The following is a 19,862-nucleotide window of genomic DNA, read 5'->3' as shown; positions in this document are numbered from 1 at the left end:
TTATCTTGGGAATCTCTAACAATAAAGATATTTTCAGTGCCATTGAAGAAAAAAAATTAAAGATGTGTGTGTGTGTGTGTGTGTGTGTTGTGTATCAGGCTAAGATCAAGAAAAAAATTACTTATTAAGTTAATTCTTAAAGAGTGATTTTATTTTGTATGTACTTTTATTTAGAATCAAAGCTTATTCATTTTCTGGTCAAAAACTAGCAGCAATAAAGGAATTAGCCTCTATATACAGCATGTGTCTGTCAAGCCAGAGGCAGAGGTACGCTTTAGGGATACAGATATTAGTAAGGAAACTCAAAGTCAATTAGAACTCAATCATGCTGTAAGAAAGTATAAAAAGACCTCCAACCATATGCTTAGTTCCATGCTACAAATGGCTAGGAAGTCCTGATATTACCTGTCAGATAAACCATCCCTTCTAAGTAGTGGAATTTAATCAGCCAAGCACACCTAGTCCATCCAAATTAAGAGGAAGCAAAACTCAAGGAGTGCTTTTAACATGAAAATAAGTCTTGTACCACAACGCTCAGCCTGCCTCTCTAGAAGCTGACTTCAGACCATAACACAGTGAGAAGATGCCTGAAAGTTAAGGTTACTTCTTTCAGAATATTTTGTGCAGAACCAACGGGGCATGATCCTGCTAGAAAGTATGATGAATTAATATTAAACCCAAATAAAATATGAACAACTCCCCAACAGAGCAGCAAGAACACTAGGTACGTTAAGGTTTATTAGCGTTTTTTCTTTTCCCCTTACCTCGTGTGGGCTGAATGACAGCCCTTCCTGCACAAATACTACTGAAGATGGAGATGGATTCTTACTTAGCTGCTCCTTCAGTTTGACATGAGTTTGTTGGATGGCTGTAGATTCCTGCATGGTAGTACTTTCAACAGGCTGAGCTGTGTGGATGGTATACATGTACTCAGGTGATTGTGGTAGAGAGCAGGTAATTGCTTGTTCTGTTCCAACCACAAAAGATGTAATATCTGAACCTACAGGAGTAAGTGGCTCCAGTTGGCTAGCCTGACTTGTGGAAGATGGATTGCTGTTGCTGGAATTAGGTAGGATATGTTGGCCTCTGTTAGACTGAGATATTGGGCACTGATTCTCAACAGGCTCCACCTTTACCATCTCCAGTTTAGGGGAGGAATGCAACTCATCTAAGATGCGAAAAACAGCCTCTAGGTTTACTTCTGTCTTTTTATTTTCATCAGTGGTACTGCAAGGCCAATTAGAAGGCAGAAATTCAACTGGATAGGAGGATTGCATTGGAGGATTCTGGGAAAAAAGAAAATAGGACTGTTTGGATAGAAAATCAAACATGAGATTAAGGAGGAAAGAAACAACATATAGATTAATGAACACTAAACATAAATAAGAGTAAACTTAAACTAAAGCCTACTAAAAAACTTGGACAGCAATCAACTTTTCAGCAGTGGTAGCTTCAATTCTACTGGTAACATTTATTTAGCAACTATTATATATATCAATCACTTCCTATGTTTCATACTGGAATGGACCAGTAATTCTCAGGGTACACAAAACCAAAAGCCTACAGTACGCAAATACCTAATTTGCTGATAAAATGTCTATATACCGCCCTGACCGGTGTGGCTCATTGGGATGGGCATTGTCCTGTGAACTGGAAGGTTGTTGGTTTGATTCCCAGTCAGGGCACATGCCTGGGTTGCAGGCCAGGTCCCTGGTTGGGTGCGTGCAAGAGGCAACTGATGGGTTTCTTTTTCTCTCTCTCTCTCTCCCTCCCTTCCCTCTCTCTAACAATACATAAATAAAATAAAATTTAAAAAATGTTTATATATCAAGTTCTTCCATGACGGCTGACAGACCAAACATCACTTGTATCTATCATATACTGTTTCAGGAATGTAGTAAGCACATTTCAAACACAGGATGCTGTCAAGTCCAGCAATGTTTCTATAGATTCAGGGGGAGGTACTGTTCCAAGTGAATGATCTGAGAAAAATGAATGGAATATCAAATGTCCTTTGGTTTCTGAGATTTTATGTATGTATGTACATATGTATGTATGTATTCATTTCTGTTCCATTTGGGCAGTTTATTCAGTTAAAATTCAACTCACAAATAATATTTGAGTGTCTACTATGTACTGGGCGATTTGCTGGGAAAATAAAACTGCTTCTCTGACTTTCTTGCCTCAGTGAGTGGCAGCTCTACTCTTCTTAAATCTTTTAAAAGCTCTCTCCTTGATTCTTTCTCTCTTCACAACCAGTTCAGCAGGAAATCTTGTGAGTTCTGTCTTCAAAGCCTAATGGAATCCAGCTAATTATCACCATCACTCCCTAGTTCCCCGGTCTCTTCCGGATTAGACTGCAGTCTTCTAATCAGGCTCACTGCTTCCAACCTTTATTCTCTATTCTCCACACAGAAGGTGAAGCGATTCTTTTTTATTAAATTGACTGGGGGGACACTGGCTCACCATTGTTTATTTTGAACAATAAAACAATAGATTAAAAATACCTGTCACTTTTAGCTTGATCTTTAAGATGTATTCTCTAATACATTGCAATTTGCACAGAGTAGGCATTCAGTTACGTTTGGTGATAAATGACCTCAAGATATGAACATAAAATACTAAAAAGTAACAATTAAATAAAACATGTAATGAGCCCTGGCCAGTTCCTGGATTCAGTTCCTACATCCAGGTGGCTCAGTTGGTTGGAGCGTCATCCCTTACACCAAAAGGTTGCAGGTTCAATCCCCAGTCAGGGCACATACCTAGGTTGCAGGTTTGATCCCCAACTGGGGCACGTATGGGAGGCAACGATCGATGTTTCTCTCCTATATTGATGTCTCTCTCTCTCCCTACAGCCCCCCACCTTCCTCTCTCTCTAAAAATCAATTAAACATATCCTCAGGTGAGGATTAAAGAACAAACAAAAGAAACATGCAATGAGCTGATGTTGCCAAATGTAGAGGTTTGCACAGAGTAGGCATTCGATAAATGTCGATTATCTCAGATTATAAGCCTAAAATACAGAAGTTATGATTAAATAAAACACGTGGTGTGTCAATGTTGCCAAACACACTATAATGACTGTGTCAATGATCTGAAGAACACTAATGCCAAATAATGTAAATTTAATGGCTAAGCATCAAGCAACTTTAGTACAGCCAACAGCAACCATTTATTAAGTTCTCACTATGTGCCAAGCATGTGAAAAGTGCTTTACATACATTATTTAATTTAATCGTTACAAGAAGCCTATGAAATGTGAGAATCTCCATTTCCGTATGATGAAACTTAAGTTCAGAGGAACTCCGTAATTTACCCGAAGTTGCACTGAAATAACTGAGAGCCGGGTTTCAAACTTAGGGCGGCCTGACCCAAGAGCTCTCGCTCTTAACCGCTACAACAAGCAATAAACTGACCATTCGCGCACACGGTCGCCAACACCCGCAGTCCGACTCACCGCACGGATTTCCAGAATGGCATCTGCAATACCTCCCCTTTCTTTCCATTCTAAAATTGCATGTCTAGTTATCTTTATTTTCCTACAACATACATGCATTGTCCTTGTAGTAAGAAAAGGTCTTTAAAGATGTTTTTAATGACTTAAGACAAACATAATCAAGAAATGAACACTCCAGAGTATCACCAGAATGATTCAGAGGAGAGTGTGTCTGGATTCACAAACAAAAGCATCTAATTCGTGTGACAGGTATGTCCCTCTAGTCAAGGCAAACAGACTGGACTATCATGGTTGATGGTACCTGCCATTAAAAATGTCCAACGAAGCCCCCTTGATCTGATTCTATACTCTCCAAACAACAAACTGATTATAATTTGACTTCCCCTGTAGACTTTCTCAAAAAAAATTTTAAAAAAACAATGTTCTTTTTCTCAAAAAAAAAAAAATTAAAAAAGGAATGTGCTTTTGAGTACTGGAATGCCCCTTGTAAGATATTCTCTTAAGGACAGAAGCTGTCTTGGCTACATGATATCAAAGGCAAACACGTAATTCCAATCTTTAAGAAATCATAGCATAAAGTACAAAGCATAGAATTTTATTTTATCCTAGAAAAATCAACCTAAAACAACTGTTTCATAATAAATAATGAGAAGCTAATTGATAATTGAGGTGTATTGTTTACAACATGGGTGCTGAAGGGGACCAGCCCTTAAATTTCTTTTTTTACATCATTTTTTTCTCCTTAAAAAAAGTAATTGTCTACGCCACCTAGGAAGAATCTGCCATTTGGTGACGTACTTTTAGGGTTCATCTGGCATTCATCTTACCGCGGAAGAGCCTGGAATAGCGTTATTCTGACTGACTTCCCACAACGCTGGAAATGTCCTCTAACTGTGCTGTACAATTTCGGTAGCCGCGAGCCTTATGAGACTACTGGGCACCTGAAATGAGCGTAGTGTGACCGAAGGATACATTTTATTTAATTTTCATTAAAATAACCACGTGTGGATACTGTCTACTATATTGGACAGTGCAGGCCTAGAAGAATCCTCAGGTATCATTTACATTAACTCTCTTCTTTAGAATTGAGAAAACTGAGGCCATAATCCGTAGCTTACCTCTGGCTACTAAGATAAAATTTCATTCAGTAAAGATAAAATTTCACCTTGAAATTCTGCAATACCGTTGCACCTGATACACAGAGTCTGTGTGCGCTGATCCCAGCTCTTACCTGGAAGTAGTTGCAGTGCGCGTAGGTAGAGGCAGTGGGAGTCACACAACTACTGAGAGCGTCCATGTGGGTAGAAGGAGAGCAACACTGTAACACAGCTGGAACAAATCCAAAATTGAAAATCCATCAGCCAAAATAAACCTCTATAGCATTCAAGGTACTCTCCTTTTTCATATTTGGAGGGGAAAAAAAGCTTTCCTTTGTGGGTGCGATAAAATACATTTAGTCCAATTTGGTGCTATTGTTTATTGAAAACATGATAATAAATTAACTTTAAAAGTCACTTAAAAGTGTCATGTCTAATTTATAAATGATTTCTTTAGCACCTAAACATTTTGTTACTTTTCTAGCCAGTTATTTCTATTAAAGGTAATTTCTTTTTGTTGAAAATATCAGAACATATTTGGAATTCCCAAATAATTATGTCAATCATTTTAATAGTACCAAACATTTGGAGGAGAATGTGTTTTTAAGGATAAAATAAGTACGAAATACTCTCCAAACATTCCTATCATTATACAATGCATCCAGTGAGATCTGTACAAAAATGTGTTAACCATTTTAGACAAGTGGTTAGGAATTCAGATCCTAGTGCCAGGACTGCCTGGCTTTGGAGCCCAGATCCAAAAACTTAATAGCTATAAAAATTTGAGCAGGTAAATCTCTTTGGGCTTCAGTTCCTGCATCCAGTTAAAATAGGGATAATAACAGTACCTACCTAACACACTTGTTGTGAGGAATGAATGAGTTAATATGCATGAAGCACTTAGAATAGTACTGGCATGCAGTAAGCAATCTAACTGCTATTATTTCAACTAAAAAAATACATTTTCCAAACATACTTATAGCTATGATACCATGAAAAGACTGAATTCTTTACACAGGGATAGTTACAGATGCAGTCTTAGGAATAGATTGAGTCTCCTCTTTTTCAGAGACTCTCCAGAACGAGTGAGAACCAGTTATTCCACCACACCTTCGGATTAGGCAGAGGATGACATTCTCTGAGCACCTCCCACACTGCAGGCACAGTACTCAGTGCGTTACAGTATCGTCTCATTTAATCCAGACGACTGAATGAGGTATTGACATAACTTTACAAAAATAAGGAAACTAAAGCTCAGAGATAATAAGTAATTTACTGAAAGTCACATAGCTGGTAGTAATAGGTGTACCAATCAAACTGCAAAGCACATGCCCTTGAATACACCACAATACTTCCCTAATCTCTTTTTTCTAAAATGTACATTTTAATTTTACTTGAACTCTACTTGAATATTTTCTAAGGATTTATTTATTTATTTCTAGAGAGTGGGGAAGGGAGGGAGAAAGAGAAGGAGAGAAACATCAATGTGTGGTTGCCTCTTGTAAGCCCCCCACTGGGGACCTGGCCCACAACCCAGGCATGTGCCTCAACTGGAATAGAACCTGTGATCCTTTGGTTTGCAGGCCAGCACTCAATCCACTGAGCCACATCAGCCAGGGCTCTACTTGAGTATTTTTAAGGTGTCTTTATTATAAGGTGCAACATTCTCTCTTAATGTCCACATTTTTCATATTTCCAGCATGCTAATAAAATTAGTAAGTAACCTCATTCCATAATCTTTGAAAGTAAATTAACTCAAGGATTGTAAAAATGCATTGAAATGCATTTGCCTCTTTCTCCATTATTGACTAATGATATTTAAAATGTCAGAAGTTTATAAAGGTAAACTATAAATAAATATTTTTCTTATTGTATCATTGTGCCATTTGAAGCTTTTAAATTTTTCACATGAAAGGAAAAACTTGAAATAATGGACAAAATTCTAGTTCAGATACAGATATTACAAATTCAAGCTGTTGTCACTTCCAATATAGGTTAGGCAACAGGTTCTTACACTGTATCCTTAGAGATTATTCAAATGTACAGTTAAAGTGTTTTGGATTTGAATTTGGTTTCCCAGGAGATTTGAAAACATAAATATCCTAAGAAATAAGTTAAATGAAAAAAAAAGCCAAACACCAAGGAGGGGCCTGCAGGATTTGCCAAAACTATGGAAAAAAAAAACAAAACCAGACTTTTTTCTAGAGTTTTAGCAGCTAAGGAAAACCAAGCCCCCTAGTGGCAGGAAAAGGCTCAGTGTTTCATTAACAACAAATCAATGAAAGGTATTAGCGTTAATTATCTGATATTGCTATGTCTGATTCCAGTGGTTAAAAACTACACATTTGAAATAGTTGTTAAAAGTGTACTTTAAAATAAGGTGTACTTTATTTCCTGGAGAAATAAAATAGAATATACAACAGAGAAAATATTTGTAGTTGATAGCTGATTTTGGCATCTAAGGAAATGGCAAAATAGTGAAACGTCCTTTAAAGGGTCCGGCAATGCCCTGGCTGGTGTGGCTCCGTGGGTTGCGTGGGTTGAGCGCCGGCGGCCCGCTAACAGAAAGGTCTCCAGTTGGATTCCTGGTCAGGGCACATGCCTGGGTTGTGGGCCAGGTCCCCAGTTGAGGGCACGCAAGAGGCAACCACACATTGATGTTTCTCTACCTCTCTTTCCCCCTCCCTTACCCTCTCTCTGAAAAAATAAATAAATAAAATCTTTTAAAAAATTAACAAATTGTCCAGTAACAAATAGAAAGTAGAAAGGTACCTCATGAAAAAAAAGGACTTGAATAGACAATCCAAAAAGATTCCTCAATGGCTATTTCCTTACCAGTGCAGTCTTACTTTGTAGAGTCAACAAAATAGAACAAAGCCAGGTACTAGTTAGCGTACTGAATACAAAAACCTAGCGATAGAACTGTCTCCTTGATGTGCGACAAATTAATCTAGTGTGTATTACGAGTTTATTACTATGTCCTAAAACACATTCTTCCATATAAGAAACTTCTAGTTTCTTCCTGAAGGCCGTGGTAAGCCATTAAACTGTAATTAGGATAAAAAAGTAGAATAATGAATAAGATTCTATTTCAGATAAAGTTGATTACATTTAAAAAATAATTCTAGTATTTTAAAAAAGCCAGATTACTAAAAATTATCCAAAGGTAAAGTTTTTCAAGTAAAAAATAAAGGTAAAAATGTTCATCCCCACTATAGGTTAGGAAAACAAATTCATACACTTTATCCTATGAAGGTAACTCAAATATATAATTTCAATGCTTTCAACTTGAATCCACTCCAGAAGAGTACAGTGTCAACAGCAAGAATATGCCCGATATAAATGCTCAAAAGGAAAAACATCCTACTGATAAATTTAATTGCAAGATAGCAGCTAGAACCCCAACATCTCCTTCTTTATGATGAGGTGAAGAAAAGGTCATCTGGGCAGGCACATACCCAAAAGCAGTGAAAGCAGAACAGGTATCTGTGCACCCATGCAGCAGCATTATTCAAATAGCCAAACGGTAAAGCAGCGCACTATCAGCAGCTGAGCGGATAAACAAGATGTAGTACATACATACAATGGAAAACCATTCAGCTTCAATAAGGAAGGAAATTCTGACACATGCTACAACATCACTTAAAGATATTATGCTAAGTGAAAGAAGCCCATCATAAGAGGACAAATATTGTATGAGTCTTGAGGTTCCTACAGTTGTCAAATTCTTCAGGACAGAAAGTAGAATGGCAGTTGCCAGGAGCTAGGCGAAGAGAACATGAAGTCCGTATGTAATGGGCACGCAGTTTCAGTTGTGGAAGAAGAAAAGGTTCTGGAGGCGGATGGTAGTGATGCTAGTACAAGAATGTGGATGTATTTAATGCCACAGAGCTGTACACTTAAAAATGGTTTAAATGGTCAATTCTAGGTTATATATAGTTTACCTCAATAAAAAGGAAGGCAAATAATAATTGTGCTTTTGTTTAGTTTCTCCTGGCAGCTAAAGAGAACTCCCTGGTGCATCTGTGCCAGATCTCTTTCCATAAGAACAAAATCAGGCCTTTTCAGAGAAACTAACAACACAGACTACCTGAGCATCGGAAAGCTCTTTACAGCTCCAGATTCTGTATTTCTGTACGTTATGTACGATTAGAAGCCTAACAATCAAATTTTAGAATTTAAATGTACTTTAAAACAATAATAAGCAACTTTTTGTCAGTCAATTCAAAAATTTTAAAAAACAATGATATATATTTTTCAATAAAAAATTGAAAAATATGTACCTTGAAGGAATATATCTATTAAAAATTATTTAGCCTTTGAAGTATTAATATCTAGGCTCATTTGAAAAACAGCTTTTGAACTGTTTCATCCTTTATATGTATAGTGTTTTAAATTTTATAGTCTGTTCATATACATTGATTCAATTAATCTGTGACCCAAACAATTGTTCACACTTTACAGAAAGGGAAATTGAAATTGAGTGATATGAAATAATCCACTGAAAGTCACAGCAGATGATTAACTACAAAGCTGAGAGTAGAATTATTTCATTCCATCCAATAAATTATTTACTAGGGGCCCAGTATAGCCAAGCGCTATGTTAGGTGTAGGCAGATACAGAAATGAATTAAAGGGAGCCCCGCTCTTTGGAGGCCCCAAACCGGACCTCCCACTCTAGCAGTTGAAGTGTGTTCTCTCTGCTTGAGCAGGTGAGTCAGTGACCCAGGACAGTCCCACTGCCACCAGTAGCATAGAAGGGAAGGTCCCTTCACCAATCTGTTGTCGACCCTATCTGGGAGTAATAACTCTGAGGAAGAGATATGCCAGGAAAGAGTCCTTCAAAAGCAAAGCAAAACAAAACTCCCATCTTTGTTTGGGAGGCAGGCAGGCGGGTAGCAGGGCACAGTGCCCAAAAGAATGGACGAGTCAGTTTGCCCTGCCTCTGCCTCGCTGTTTCAGTTTCCTAATCTATAAAATTAGGATAATTATATTTCCTACTTTATATAAGGTTGTGATGATTAAGTGAATGAATATTTGGAAAGTACTCAGAACAGTGCCTGGTTGTAGTGATTGCTATATAAATATATATTAAATAAAATATGAGATAAAAGGCATCTACAAATTGCTAATCACTGCTTTGAGCTTAAAACTTGGAAAAACGGCAAAATTGATTTTGAGTCAATTCTGCATTGTAAGATTAGTCAAAGGAAAAGAATTCCTCAATACAGGATTCTCTCTATAAATATGAATGTATTAATATTCCTATATTTGTTCAAATATATAGAGAATGAGTAAAGAGGTCTAAAATGAAATTTCTATTAGAAAGGGAAATGAAATGACAGCAGCATATTGTGAAAATAACGTCAGGGAAAAAACCTGAATTCACGACAGGGCAAAAGTAAAGAGAATCAATAAATACTGGGTCTACCGCATTCTGTCTTTGAAGGAGCGGTAAGAGTGACAAAATGAAATGAGCTAGCAAAGAAAACAGACACCCAAGAGAGGAACGAAAAATGTAAGAAGTGATTCAGGTGAGTCCTTTTGTAAGTCAGTCTGATGGCAATTTTTTAGTCTCCACGTTTGGTTTTGCTAGAGAAATTAATTTATGAAATATAACAAAATTCAAAATTTACTGGCTATACCAGATCCAAGTTTATTTGCAACATAAGTAATTGTTAAATGAAATTGGATGTTTTTTACTAAAATTTGATCAAAACTTCAAGTCATATAGCTCACTTTGAAGGGATTTAAGTATGACCATTTCCCAAAATGAGGTACTTTATCAGGACTTACACAGGTTGGTTTGGGAGTGCTTGTTATCCTGCCTCTGAGAATATTCTATTTCACTTTGGAAAGTTATTTGCAATACTCTGCACAAATAAGTACTTATAAGTTGTTGCTTAAATTGCTTATTACTTTTGTCTTCCTTTACCTAAAGCTGGAAAGAATTAAGTACCTATACAGTATTTTTATGGCACTTTCTTTTCCATAGCAGGTCTTTGGTATTGAACAGTACAATTTTTAATTTATGTAGTACTTCAGGATGCTCCAAACTGTTTGCTACATTATATCACAGAACTACTCTATGTATTAGAAGTCCTCATGAGATCATGAGCTTTCTTATCCTCCTAACCTCAGAAACTCTGTAATCATTTCAATGGTCCCTATTAAAGACAAAACAAAAAATTCAGGTAACACAAGATCCTATTTCGTATGCACTGTATACTATCAAAACATCAGCAGCACTTACTTGTCCTTTTAATGTTTCTGTCCTAGTCTTTACCTTGAACTCGTGGAGACAATTTTCGATTTATAAATTTATATCCAAGCTAACATAAAATATTTTTAAATAACATATCCTAAATCCTAATAATTTAACAAATAGTATTTCTATAATGAATGAATAATAGTAACTGTTTGTAGTATTTTCTGAGAAATAAATATAACTGGTTCTCATAAAATTTAGAACTAGGAGTTTCCAAGAAGATTGTTTGGAATTTGGAATAATTTTCCCATGGAAACAACATCACACAGGCTAGTTTGACTCCTGAGCCAGACTGTCAGCATCTTTACCTGAAGTGTAGGACTAATGGCAACACAGAACTTAACCACCGTGCCTAATATGTCCATTAAAAATGCCTCCAAAATTCCAAATTGGAAGGCCAAGCACATTTCTACCTCTCCCTGCTACAGTCCTTCCAAATGTCAACTCCCCAGAAGTTTTTGAGTCTTTAGTTAAAGTTTAAGGAAGAGGGTTTGGAGCACAGTTAGTAGAGAGCAGCATTTATTGGTAAAAGGAGGGGAGATAAGGTTACTGTCTAGTTTGTGGGCTACAGAACACAAAGCAAGGGTTAGGAAGACACAGACTGCATGTACATATTCTACAAATACAGGGAATGCAGCCAAAATTACAATGTAGATAGCCATGCCTAATTTGTTTATTAAAATATTGGGTTAAACTCACTAATAAAAATCTGACCTATTTGTTCCTATACATAAGATATAGAACTTATAACATGAAATTAGTCATCTTCTGTTTTTAAAGATCACATATATATTTTTGTTCTTCCAAGAAATAGCTGACAATCTGGAAAAATACTTGGCCTCAAACCTTTTCTATATAAAAAGGTAAAAAAAAATGTAATATCTAATAGGCAAAATGATTAAAAGTGCTAAATCATCCTTACTCCATATAATCCTTTCCCCCTTTTCTTCTCAATCCATCCAGAAAACATTAGTAGCTCAAAAAATCTATAAAACCCAATTTAATTTAAACTCTGGTTTTATTATTTTAATATTATTAAAGTTAAATGCTTTGAGAAAATAAAGCAATCCCTTTTATAACTATATTTAGGTAGAATGCAATGAGCCCATAGTAAAAGGATATAGTTGGATATTACGGTGAGTATTGTTACAAATAGAATAGTTACCAGATTTATAACTTTTAAAAGGCAACAAATTATTTAATTCCCTTATCTAATTTACACTCCTTCCATTTATTTTAGCTTTTGATGTCATCCTACCTGAGAGAAACAGTCTAACAGGTACCTCTAGAGATTGCTTCCAGATCTACATATTGTGAGTAAATTAATTCCTAGAGTTTTAATTCATAGGGCAAAGGACTGCTCCTTTCTTCTCTCCCTGGTCTTTTCGGAAAGCCCTGACCCTTGCCTTGTTTCTGTTGCCCCGTTTCACCACTGTGCAAAGCATACTGCATGATGAACCACACACTACAGCTACGGTGCTTCTGCAAAATAGAATACACAGCTGAATCACACGGTAAGGCTGTTTATGACCTTGCAAAAACGTATTTCCTCCCATCCCCCACAAAAAAAAGACCCTATGAGCTAAAGAGATGGTCCCTAGCATAAGGATTCCCAATCAGGTGCTTGATATCTACCAGTATGTCTTCAATGCCCTCGGCTGAGATCTAAGTCACGTGTCACTGCCAAATTCTCTCTGTTGTTCCCCAGTCCTTAGTTGGCTGGAATTAACATTGCAGGGACTGTACTGTCAAACCATGCCATCAAGTTTTTACTAAAAGAATATAATTTAGCTTTAAGGGATGGAGAGCATGCTCTTTTATTAAACTTCATGACTGAGATAATAAAATGATTTCATTATGAGGTAATCTCACCTATGAACTAAACATATATTAAATATTTAATACGGATGTAATTTTTTAAAAAATAATTCTGCACCAAGGATAGAGCTGTAGCAAGTTTCAATGTACTAAGTCTTAATTTCATTACTAGGACACATTTCGAGGATACAAAAGTCTCACTAAAAACATACACCAAGAGAATTTCACAACCCTTAAGAACATGTGAACTTTTATATATTACTTAAAACTGTCTTGATGAGAAATCTTTGACATTTCTTAGGTGCATATTCCCAGTATTTTTGTTTAAGCATGAAGAAATGCATTTAAAATTATAAATGCCGCTTATAAAGTACCTTAAAGGAAGCCATTGAACTTGAATTTCTCATACCTGTTGGATAGTAGGCTTGGGAGTACTGTGCTGAGGGTGTGTAGTTACTGTACTTTTGGGAGGAGCTGACCATCGTTTGAGGACCTTGCTGAACATGCACAGACGTGGTGCTGGGCTGCAGGGTATAGGTAACTTCTGTTGGAAACCTCTGCAGTACAGGAAATGGAACCCCTTTATCTGAAAAAGTGGGAGACGTTTCTACTTGTCCTGGGTGCATTCCAAGGGAGTTCTGCCACGTTCTAGGAGGAATCGGGGTCCGATCTAAACCTTTCAGAGGGAAAGTATTGTGGTTGTGGGATGAAGTTGATACGTAGGAGTAAGGAGACAGACTATCTCGCCGGAATGACCGATGAAATTGTCCTACAGCCATGGGTCCTGCATAAAAAAGGAAGAGCACATTTATTAATTTTACGCTACACCACTGGACGGAGGAAACCAAAAGATAAAAAATACATACTGCTCTTCACCTATGAAGTGTTGAGTTTTCAGTGATTTTAACACAACAGAAATTAACTATTGTAAAAACAAGTTCAGAATCCAGAATATGAAATTATACATATACTGCTGAAAAAATAAACTTTTGTTTGAACCTCAATGTGACTGTCATAAAGTGGCAAAACTCTAAAATTAAACCAAATGTTAAATCAAATATTCAATGTTAAAAGCCTTTTATAAATTATTCAGTCATCTTACCTTTGACCTCAGTTGACTGACCCTAATTTTTCCAGCCTGTGACCTACTTCCTTGACAGGGGGTCAAGCTCATTTTCACCGGAGGCCACATCAGCCTCACAGTTGCCTTCGAAGGGCCGAATGTAATTTCAGGACTGTATAAATGTAACTACTCCTTAACAGTTAAGCGAGAGCTCAGCGCTGCCACCGGGTAGAAACAAGGTGCAGGGCCGGATAAAACAAGGTGCAGGGCCGGATAAAACAAGGTGGAGGGCCAGATTCGGCCCACGGGTCTTGTGTTTGCCACCTGTGCCCTAGAAGCTTTAGAAATTCCATTCTGTCTTTCAAATAACTTAGGAACTTTTTTAACAGGCACAAAAATAAGCACTCTACCATATATATATATGAAATAAGTGTGGAGCAGGCCCTGGCCAGGTAGCTCAGTTGGTTGGAGTATCATCCTGATATGCAAGGTTGTGGGTTCGATCCCTGGTCAGGGCACATAGAAGAATCAACCAATGAATGCGTAAATAAGTAAAACAACAAACTGATGTCTCTCTCTCTCTCTCTCTTTCCTCTGTCTCTCTCTAAAGTCAAAAAATTTTTTAAAATATGGAACAAATAAAAATATAATACAAACCAAAAAGAAATTTAATGTTCTTTGCTCCCTTTCAAACTTTTTAAAAAAGTGATGATCTTTGCAGAAAAGTCAGGCTTGAAAACTTTGACTTAGTTCTCTTCTTCATCCCTTAAATCAATCAACAGTTTTCCATAGTCATTTTTTTCCTTCAGAGTTTCTCTAGCAGAGTCCCTTCCTAGATATCAGTGACTCTCAAAAACTGATTTACGTCTGAGTCACCTGGAGAGTTTGTTTGTTAAAAAACCACATACTCAGGCCCCCAAATTCTGATTATTTGCTTTCTTTTATCTAGAAAGGTAGAAAGGAATTAAAAAGAGGATATGAGGAAGAGAAAGGGCAATACTGTGTAATAAGGAAAAGGAAAATATAAATGTTATAATCTGGACTCATTTTATAGAGGGTGCTTCTTGAACATAAACAAAGCTAGCCCAATTTATTCCTAGAGAAGACTTCATGTATTAAATTATGTGATTCACAAATGCCATTCAATTTGTTTTATGAAACAAATCTATAGAACAGAGGGAAAGTCTACTTTATATGCTACTCATCTGTTAAACCACATGGTGAAAATGGCACTCAAATTCTTACTTTTTCAAATAGTTAACCTGTAAACCCATTCTACATGTTACACACCACTTATTTTATTTCTATGGTGTTTGGTTCTTCCAAAGAATAAAGTATTAGGGAGCGTTCCTAACTACTTCTGGCTTGGCCCTACCTGACTTGAACTGAGTTTTGCTCAGATGAACTCTTATAGAAGTAATAAAATTTTAAAAAGCATTAATGCCAAAACAAACAAATATATACATAAAAATATACATAAAAATTTCTGGAACCTTGGAAATCAAAAGCTCTAAAACTAATGGGGAAAGAACATCTTAGTTCCAAAGATTGTACTTAAACGATGTAGCTCTTAAAACTGCTCTTCCTTTTTTCCTTTAAAGTACAAAAATAGTTTTTATTTTACTTGACTAGCAATTCCATATGTATACACACTGTGGAACTCACCACCGACAATTCTTCCTTTGTAAACCTAGGAACATTTTTTGCTCTTCACAGCAGGAATTTCTGAGGTAGTTTGGATGCTTCATGTGCTAAAGCTACATATTGCCACAGTGCAATAGCTCACTAATCCTCTCTCTACCCTCTTTAAAGTTGAGCTGTGGATGAATTTTCAGACTGTCAATAATTTAAGCAGCTGATTCCAGAACTGTCTACCTTGATTTCTCAATTTCTGGTTTAGATCTGAATTAAAATATAAATTCTACTTCTATCAAGATAAATTCTGAGTGATGGCCAAATATTTACATATTTTAGATGCTGCTAACAGAAAATCACTGTTAGAATGAGAACATTCCTTTAAATTTGATCTTTGAAAGAAAACTCTAAGACATGTTCAGATCCTATTTATTCTTCTCTTAAGGAGCACCTCATAGCATTCTATTCCAACTTTACAGATACCTTTAAGATACATTTGGCAAAGTTTGACTGCAGAATTCGGGAAATGCAAGGCAGGATGAATTTCTGTTCTTAGAAATTCTATTCCTTCTGTATAAATGAACTTGAACTAATAAATCCCCAGGAAAAGAACTTGCCTCTTGTCCAAAACCTGCCTCTTGAGAGCTTGGTAGCCCCAAGCAAAGATAGATGAACTACTGCTCAGGCTTGTTATGTTACTTAGTGTAGAAAGTTTTAAGAAATATTTTAAAAATTGACGCTGAAAACAAAATAACAAAAGTGGACAAACCAAAAAAAGAAAAAAAAATGTGATCCTCACGTTTCTTATCAAGACATTCTCAAAAAGTAAAAAGGACAGCTGGCGCAAGGACCTAGATAAGAGAACTAGACCCTGAAACAGAGGGTTGTGCTGTAAAAGAGAGAGCAGTATTCAAACCCCCAACTGAAGGAGAAAACCAAAACCAAAATGGAAACTAAGAAGTAGCAGTACAGTCAGACATATAACCAAAACAATTCAAGCAGAATAAAAATTAAATGAGGAAAAAGAGAGGAGCTAAGGACTTAGAACATGGAATTAAAGTAAAACAAAATTGGCCAATATTCTTGAACTTAGAATTACATTCCACCCAAACTGGTAACACTGTCCCCTAGCGAACCAAGCCTGGGGTAGGCAATCCACATCCCACACACCTTAGGCATATACCAACGGGTAGAATGGTTAAAAAAAAATTAAAAATCACGAAAACTACAATAATCTACTGAAAAGATACAAATTGCATGTTTTCCACGAATACTCTTTAAAATGCTGGCCAACTGAAATAGGAAGTGAAGAAAAACGGATCCTAGACAGCTCTTGTATTTCTTCAATTAAAATGGACTCTATCCTTAGAACGCAATTAGATTTAAGATACATGAGGGAAAAAGAAAGTCAGAGAAGAGAAAATAGTGAGCAAGAGTTGATTTCTGTGTTTATACGTATGCATGTACGTTTCTTTGATTGAAGGTTAACCTAATTCTCTCAAGAGCCCATTTTCCAGCCTTTTCCCCTCCTGTTCATCAGATATACAACCTGAAACAAATATCCACGGCAGAGAGTCTGCCAGACGTAAGCGATGGTACTGTCTCCCATTGCCTTGCACCATTCGACCCCCCACCCAAATCAATGGCCATCATGTGGAAGTAGCTTCATATTCCTTCGGAATTCCTTTAGAACATTCCTATGCCACTGCTATTTTTCCAACTTGATACTAGAACTCTAACCTAATCCCTAATCTTCTAAACTCCACAGACACAACCTAATCCCTTCTAAATTCCAAACCAACACAGTGCTGCCTCATTCATAGCTCTGGGCTCAGGTTAAACTGAATACAGTATTACTTTTACTTGTGCATTTTTCAAGTTTTCCATAACAAAAGTAACCCAGAAATCTTTATGTTAAATCCATGTCAACACGCTGAAAATGCTTCTATGACTCTCCTACTTGAAGGTAAGGCATGAATTCTCAATATTATATCCTGTTACTTTCTTGGAGTTCATACCACAGATCCTTAAACAGAGAGAGGGAATACTGCCCCTCTCACCTTCCTGAAAGGAGGGGAAGAACATCAGAAATCAAGTTTACAAAATAATTTTCTATCGGAGAATTTCTGAACTTTTAGTAAATACATATTTATAAATACAAAGTTTTTCACATGCTGAAAGGTTATAGCCAACAGTGAAAAATTCAAAGGCCACAAATGCGAGACTTCTAAGATTCTTGGCAACTAAAACTTGACAGCTGTAAAGCAAATCATCTTCTCCTTTCCTGTGTCCAACTATTAAAATAAGCGTCAGCTCTCACTAGCTTCGGTGAGACAACTGTTTAGCCAATTCATCCTACATAGGAACAACATCTGGTAAACAATAAAATGTATTGTTTTTTGCTCTTAAGACATAAACAATGTCTTATCGTTCTATGCATAGCCTGGGCCCTAAAATATGACTATTGTCAGAATATTTCTTCCAAGATTTCTTAGTTGTGTCAGTGGGCGGAAGATGGAATGTCTCTTCAAGCACAAACTTTCACTCAAGTACCTTGTTCACTTTCCCTTGGTTGGCATAAATGGTCTTAAGTGTTCCTTAGAAACTTGGCCGTGACTTCTTCCTTCCTTCCTACCTTGACCTTCATCACCTTCTCACCCTATATATACAGTAACTCCACTCTGCTCCCATCAGAGCGAAGGAGGCCCTTTTGTGTTTCCTGCAGACCCGGGGCTTCAACCAGGGGCCGCTTATTCCACGTGCTCACGGGTCTCCAGAAGGTAAGCTATGCGGGTGTGGAGCTCAAGAGGGGCACGGGAAGGGGGAAAGGGCGTGAAAAACATTGTCCCCCTGGCTGCTAGTGGACACAGAAGGGACTGAATGCCTACGGCCTCTTTTCAGAGGAGGTATTGGCACCAACGGGGTGCTGGCGCTGGTGAGCACGATGCGGGCGACGCGCCCTCTGCGCATCCCGGGCGCATTCGGGATACCTCCAAGAGGAGGGCGTGCGACAATGTCTCGGAAGCGGCGGTTGCTCCCTGAGCCCGTGTGCCCTGCGGTGGTGGGCGAGGAGGCCCGAGGGGACTCACCGTGCGGCTCGGGCCGGGGCCCCGAGGGCGGCGACAGCTCCTGGTGCTGCAGCGGGGAGGTGGAGGCCGAGGCGGAGGTGGAGGCCGCGGAGGCCGCGGAGGCGGAGGCCGACGTGATGAGCAGCCTCTGGAAGCGGTTGGGCGGGCGGCAGGGCACCTTCAGGCCGGCCGCCAGCTTGGCCTTGTTGGCGCTGGTGAGCCTCTTCAGGTGCACGAGCAGCTGCGGCTGGTCGCGGCGGAAGTGCGGGCTGTGGAAGTGGTGGAGCGGCCCATCGCCCGCCGGCCCGCCGCCCCCCGGCCCCGGCCCCGGGCCCGCCGCGCCCGGCCCGCCCAGCACCACCTTGCGGAAGCCGTAGAGGTTGAGCTGGCGGATGAAGCTGGTGAAGTTGGTGGTTTTGAACAGCTCCGGCTCGGTGCCCGCACCCCCGACGCCCCCGCTGCCCCCGGCGCCCCCGCCGCCGACGCCGGCTCCCGCCCCGGGCGGGCTGAGCAGTTCGGCCTCGAAGAGCGGCTGGTCGATGAGCAGCCCCTCGCCGCGGCCGTCCCAGCGAATCGAGCGGTACCGAGGGCTGTTCACCAACCGCCACAGTTTGGCGGGGAAGTTGTTGGGGTTGATGGGGGTGGAGAGCAGCGTCTCCTCCATCGCCCCGGCCTGGGCCCTGGGCCTCGCCCCACGGAGTCTGGCTCTCCTGCCCCCGTTCTCGATCCCCCCAGGCCTTCGCTTCGCCCTGCCCCCTCCTGCCAGCTCCCGGCCTCCACGGACCTGGGGACCGTTGGCGTACGAGCCCCGCAGCGCCTTCCAGCGCGCCCAATGGGGCCTCGAGTTCCCACCTCGCGCCGGGAGGAGGCGCCAGCAGGCCTGCACCCTGGGCGCTGCACACGCAGCACACCCGGCACGTCCGGCCCGCAGGGTGCGGGTCGCCTCCGCCACCTGCGCGGGCCCGCGTGGGCGGAGTGGGATGTGGTGGAGGAAAGTCGCGGTCCCTTGGACTACCACCTTCGGCTGGACGCTGCTGCCCACCAGGTAGGGGTAAGTCCTGCAAAGGAACGAGCCCAATTATCCCCATGGAATACCAAGATTCCTTTACTTCACGCTAGCCAGCGGGCGGGGACTTAGAATTTGGAAAGTGTGCATTTGGCAATACAAAGTCAATCGTTCTTGAGAACAAAGGGCCTAACTAACTTGGTAATCGTAGTACTAACAACTGAATTGTTCATCTGGTGACGGTGGTAGGGAAGTATCCTGAGTAAACAAACTCACCTTTCAGAGAGCATTTTGTATATTTTTGAATTCACTTTTAAGCCGAGATTTTGCTCACGGCAATCTACATAAGGTGGGGGTAAGAACTTTGAGGTGACTTTGAGGAGGGAATGAGAATACAGGCACAACCTTTTGTGCCTAATCAACCAGCTGGTGAAATTCTAGACCTAA

General features: G+C 39.3%; 1 protein-coding gene across 1 annotated transcript in view; it reads right to left on the bottom strand.

Moving 5' to 3' along the window:
• HSF5 (heat shock transcription factor 5) overlaps window positions 1–19,073 on the bottom strand; it is a 35,756-nt gene extending 16,683 nt beyond the window's left edge. Inside the window, exons 1-4 of the mRNA XM_053930485.1 lie at window positions 18,431–19,073; window positions 13,053–13,427; window positions 4,692–4,789; window positions 765–1,286 (exon numbers count right to left, since the gene is read on the bottom strand). Of these exons, the coding sequence (XP_053786460.1) occupies window positions 765–1,286; window positions 4,692–4,789; window positions 13,053–13,427; window positions 18,431–19,073 (1,638 nt within the window). The remainder of the gene's footprint in view (window positions 1–764; window positions 1,287–4,691; window positions 4,790–13,052; window positions 13,428–18,430) is intronic.
• Window positions 19,074–19,862: the final 789 nt, after the last annotated feature.

This window comes from Desmodus rotundus, chromosome 9 (genome assembly GCF_022682495.2).
Source record: "Desmodus rotundus isolate HL8 chromosome 9, HLdesRot8A.1, whole genome shotgun sequence".
NCBI classification, from domain to species: Eukaryota; Metazoa; Chordata; class Mammalia; order Chiroptera; family Phyllostomidae; genus Desmodus; species Desmodus rotundus.
The sequence above is the reverse complement of the archived record's forward strand: the minus strand, read 5'-3'. Positions and strand labels throughout refer to the sequence as shown.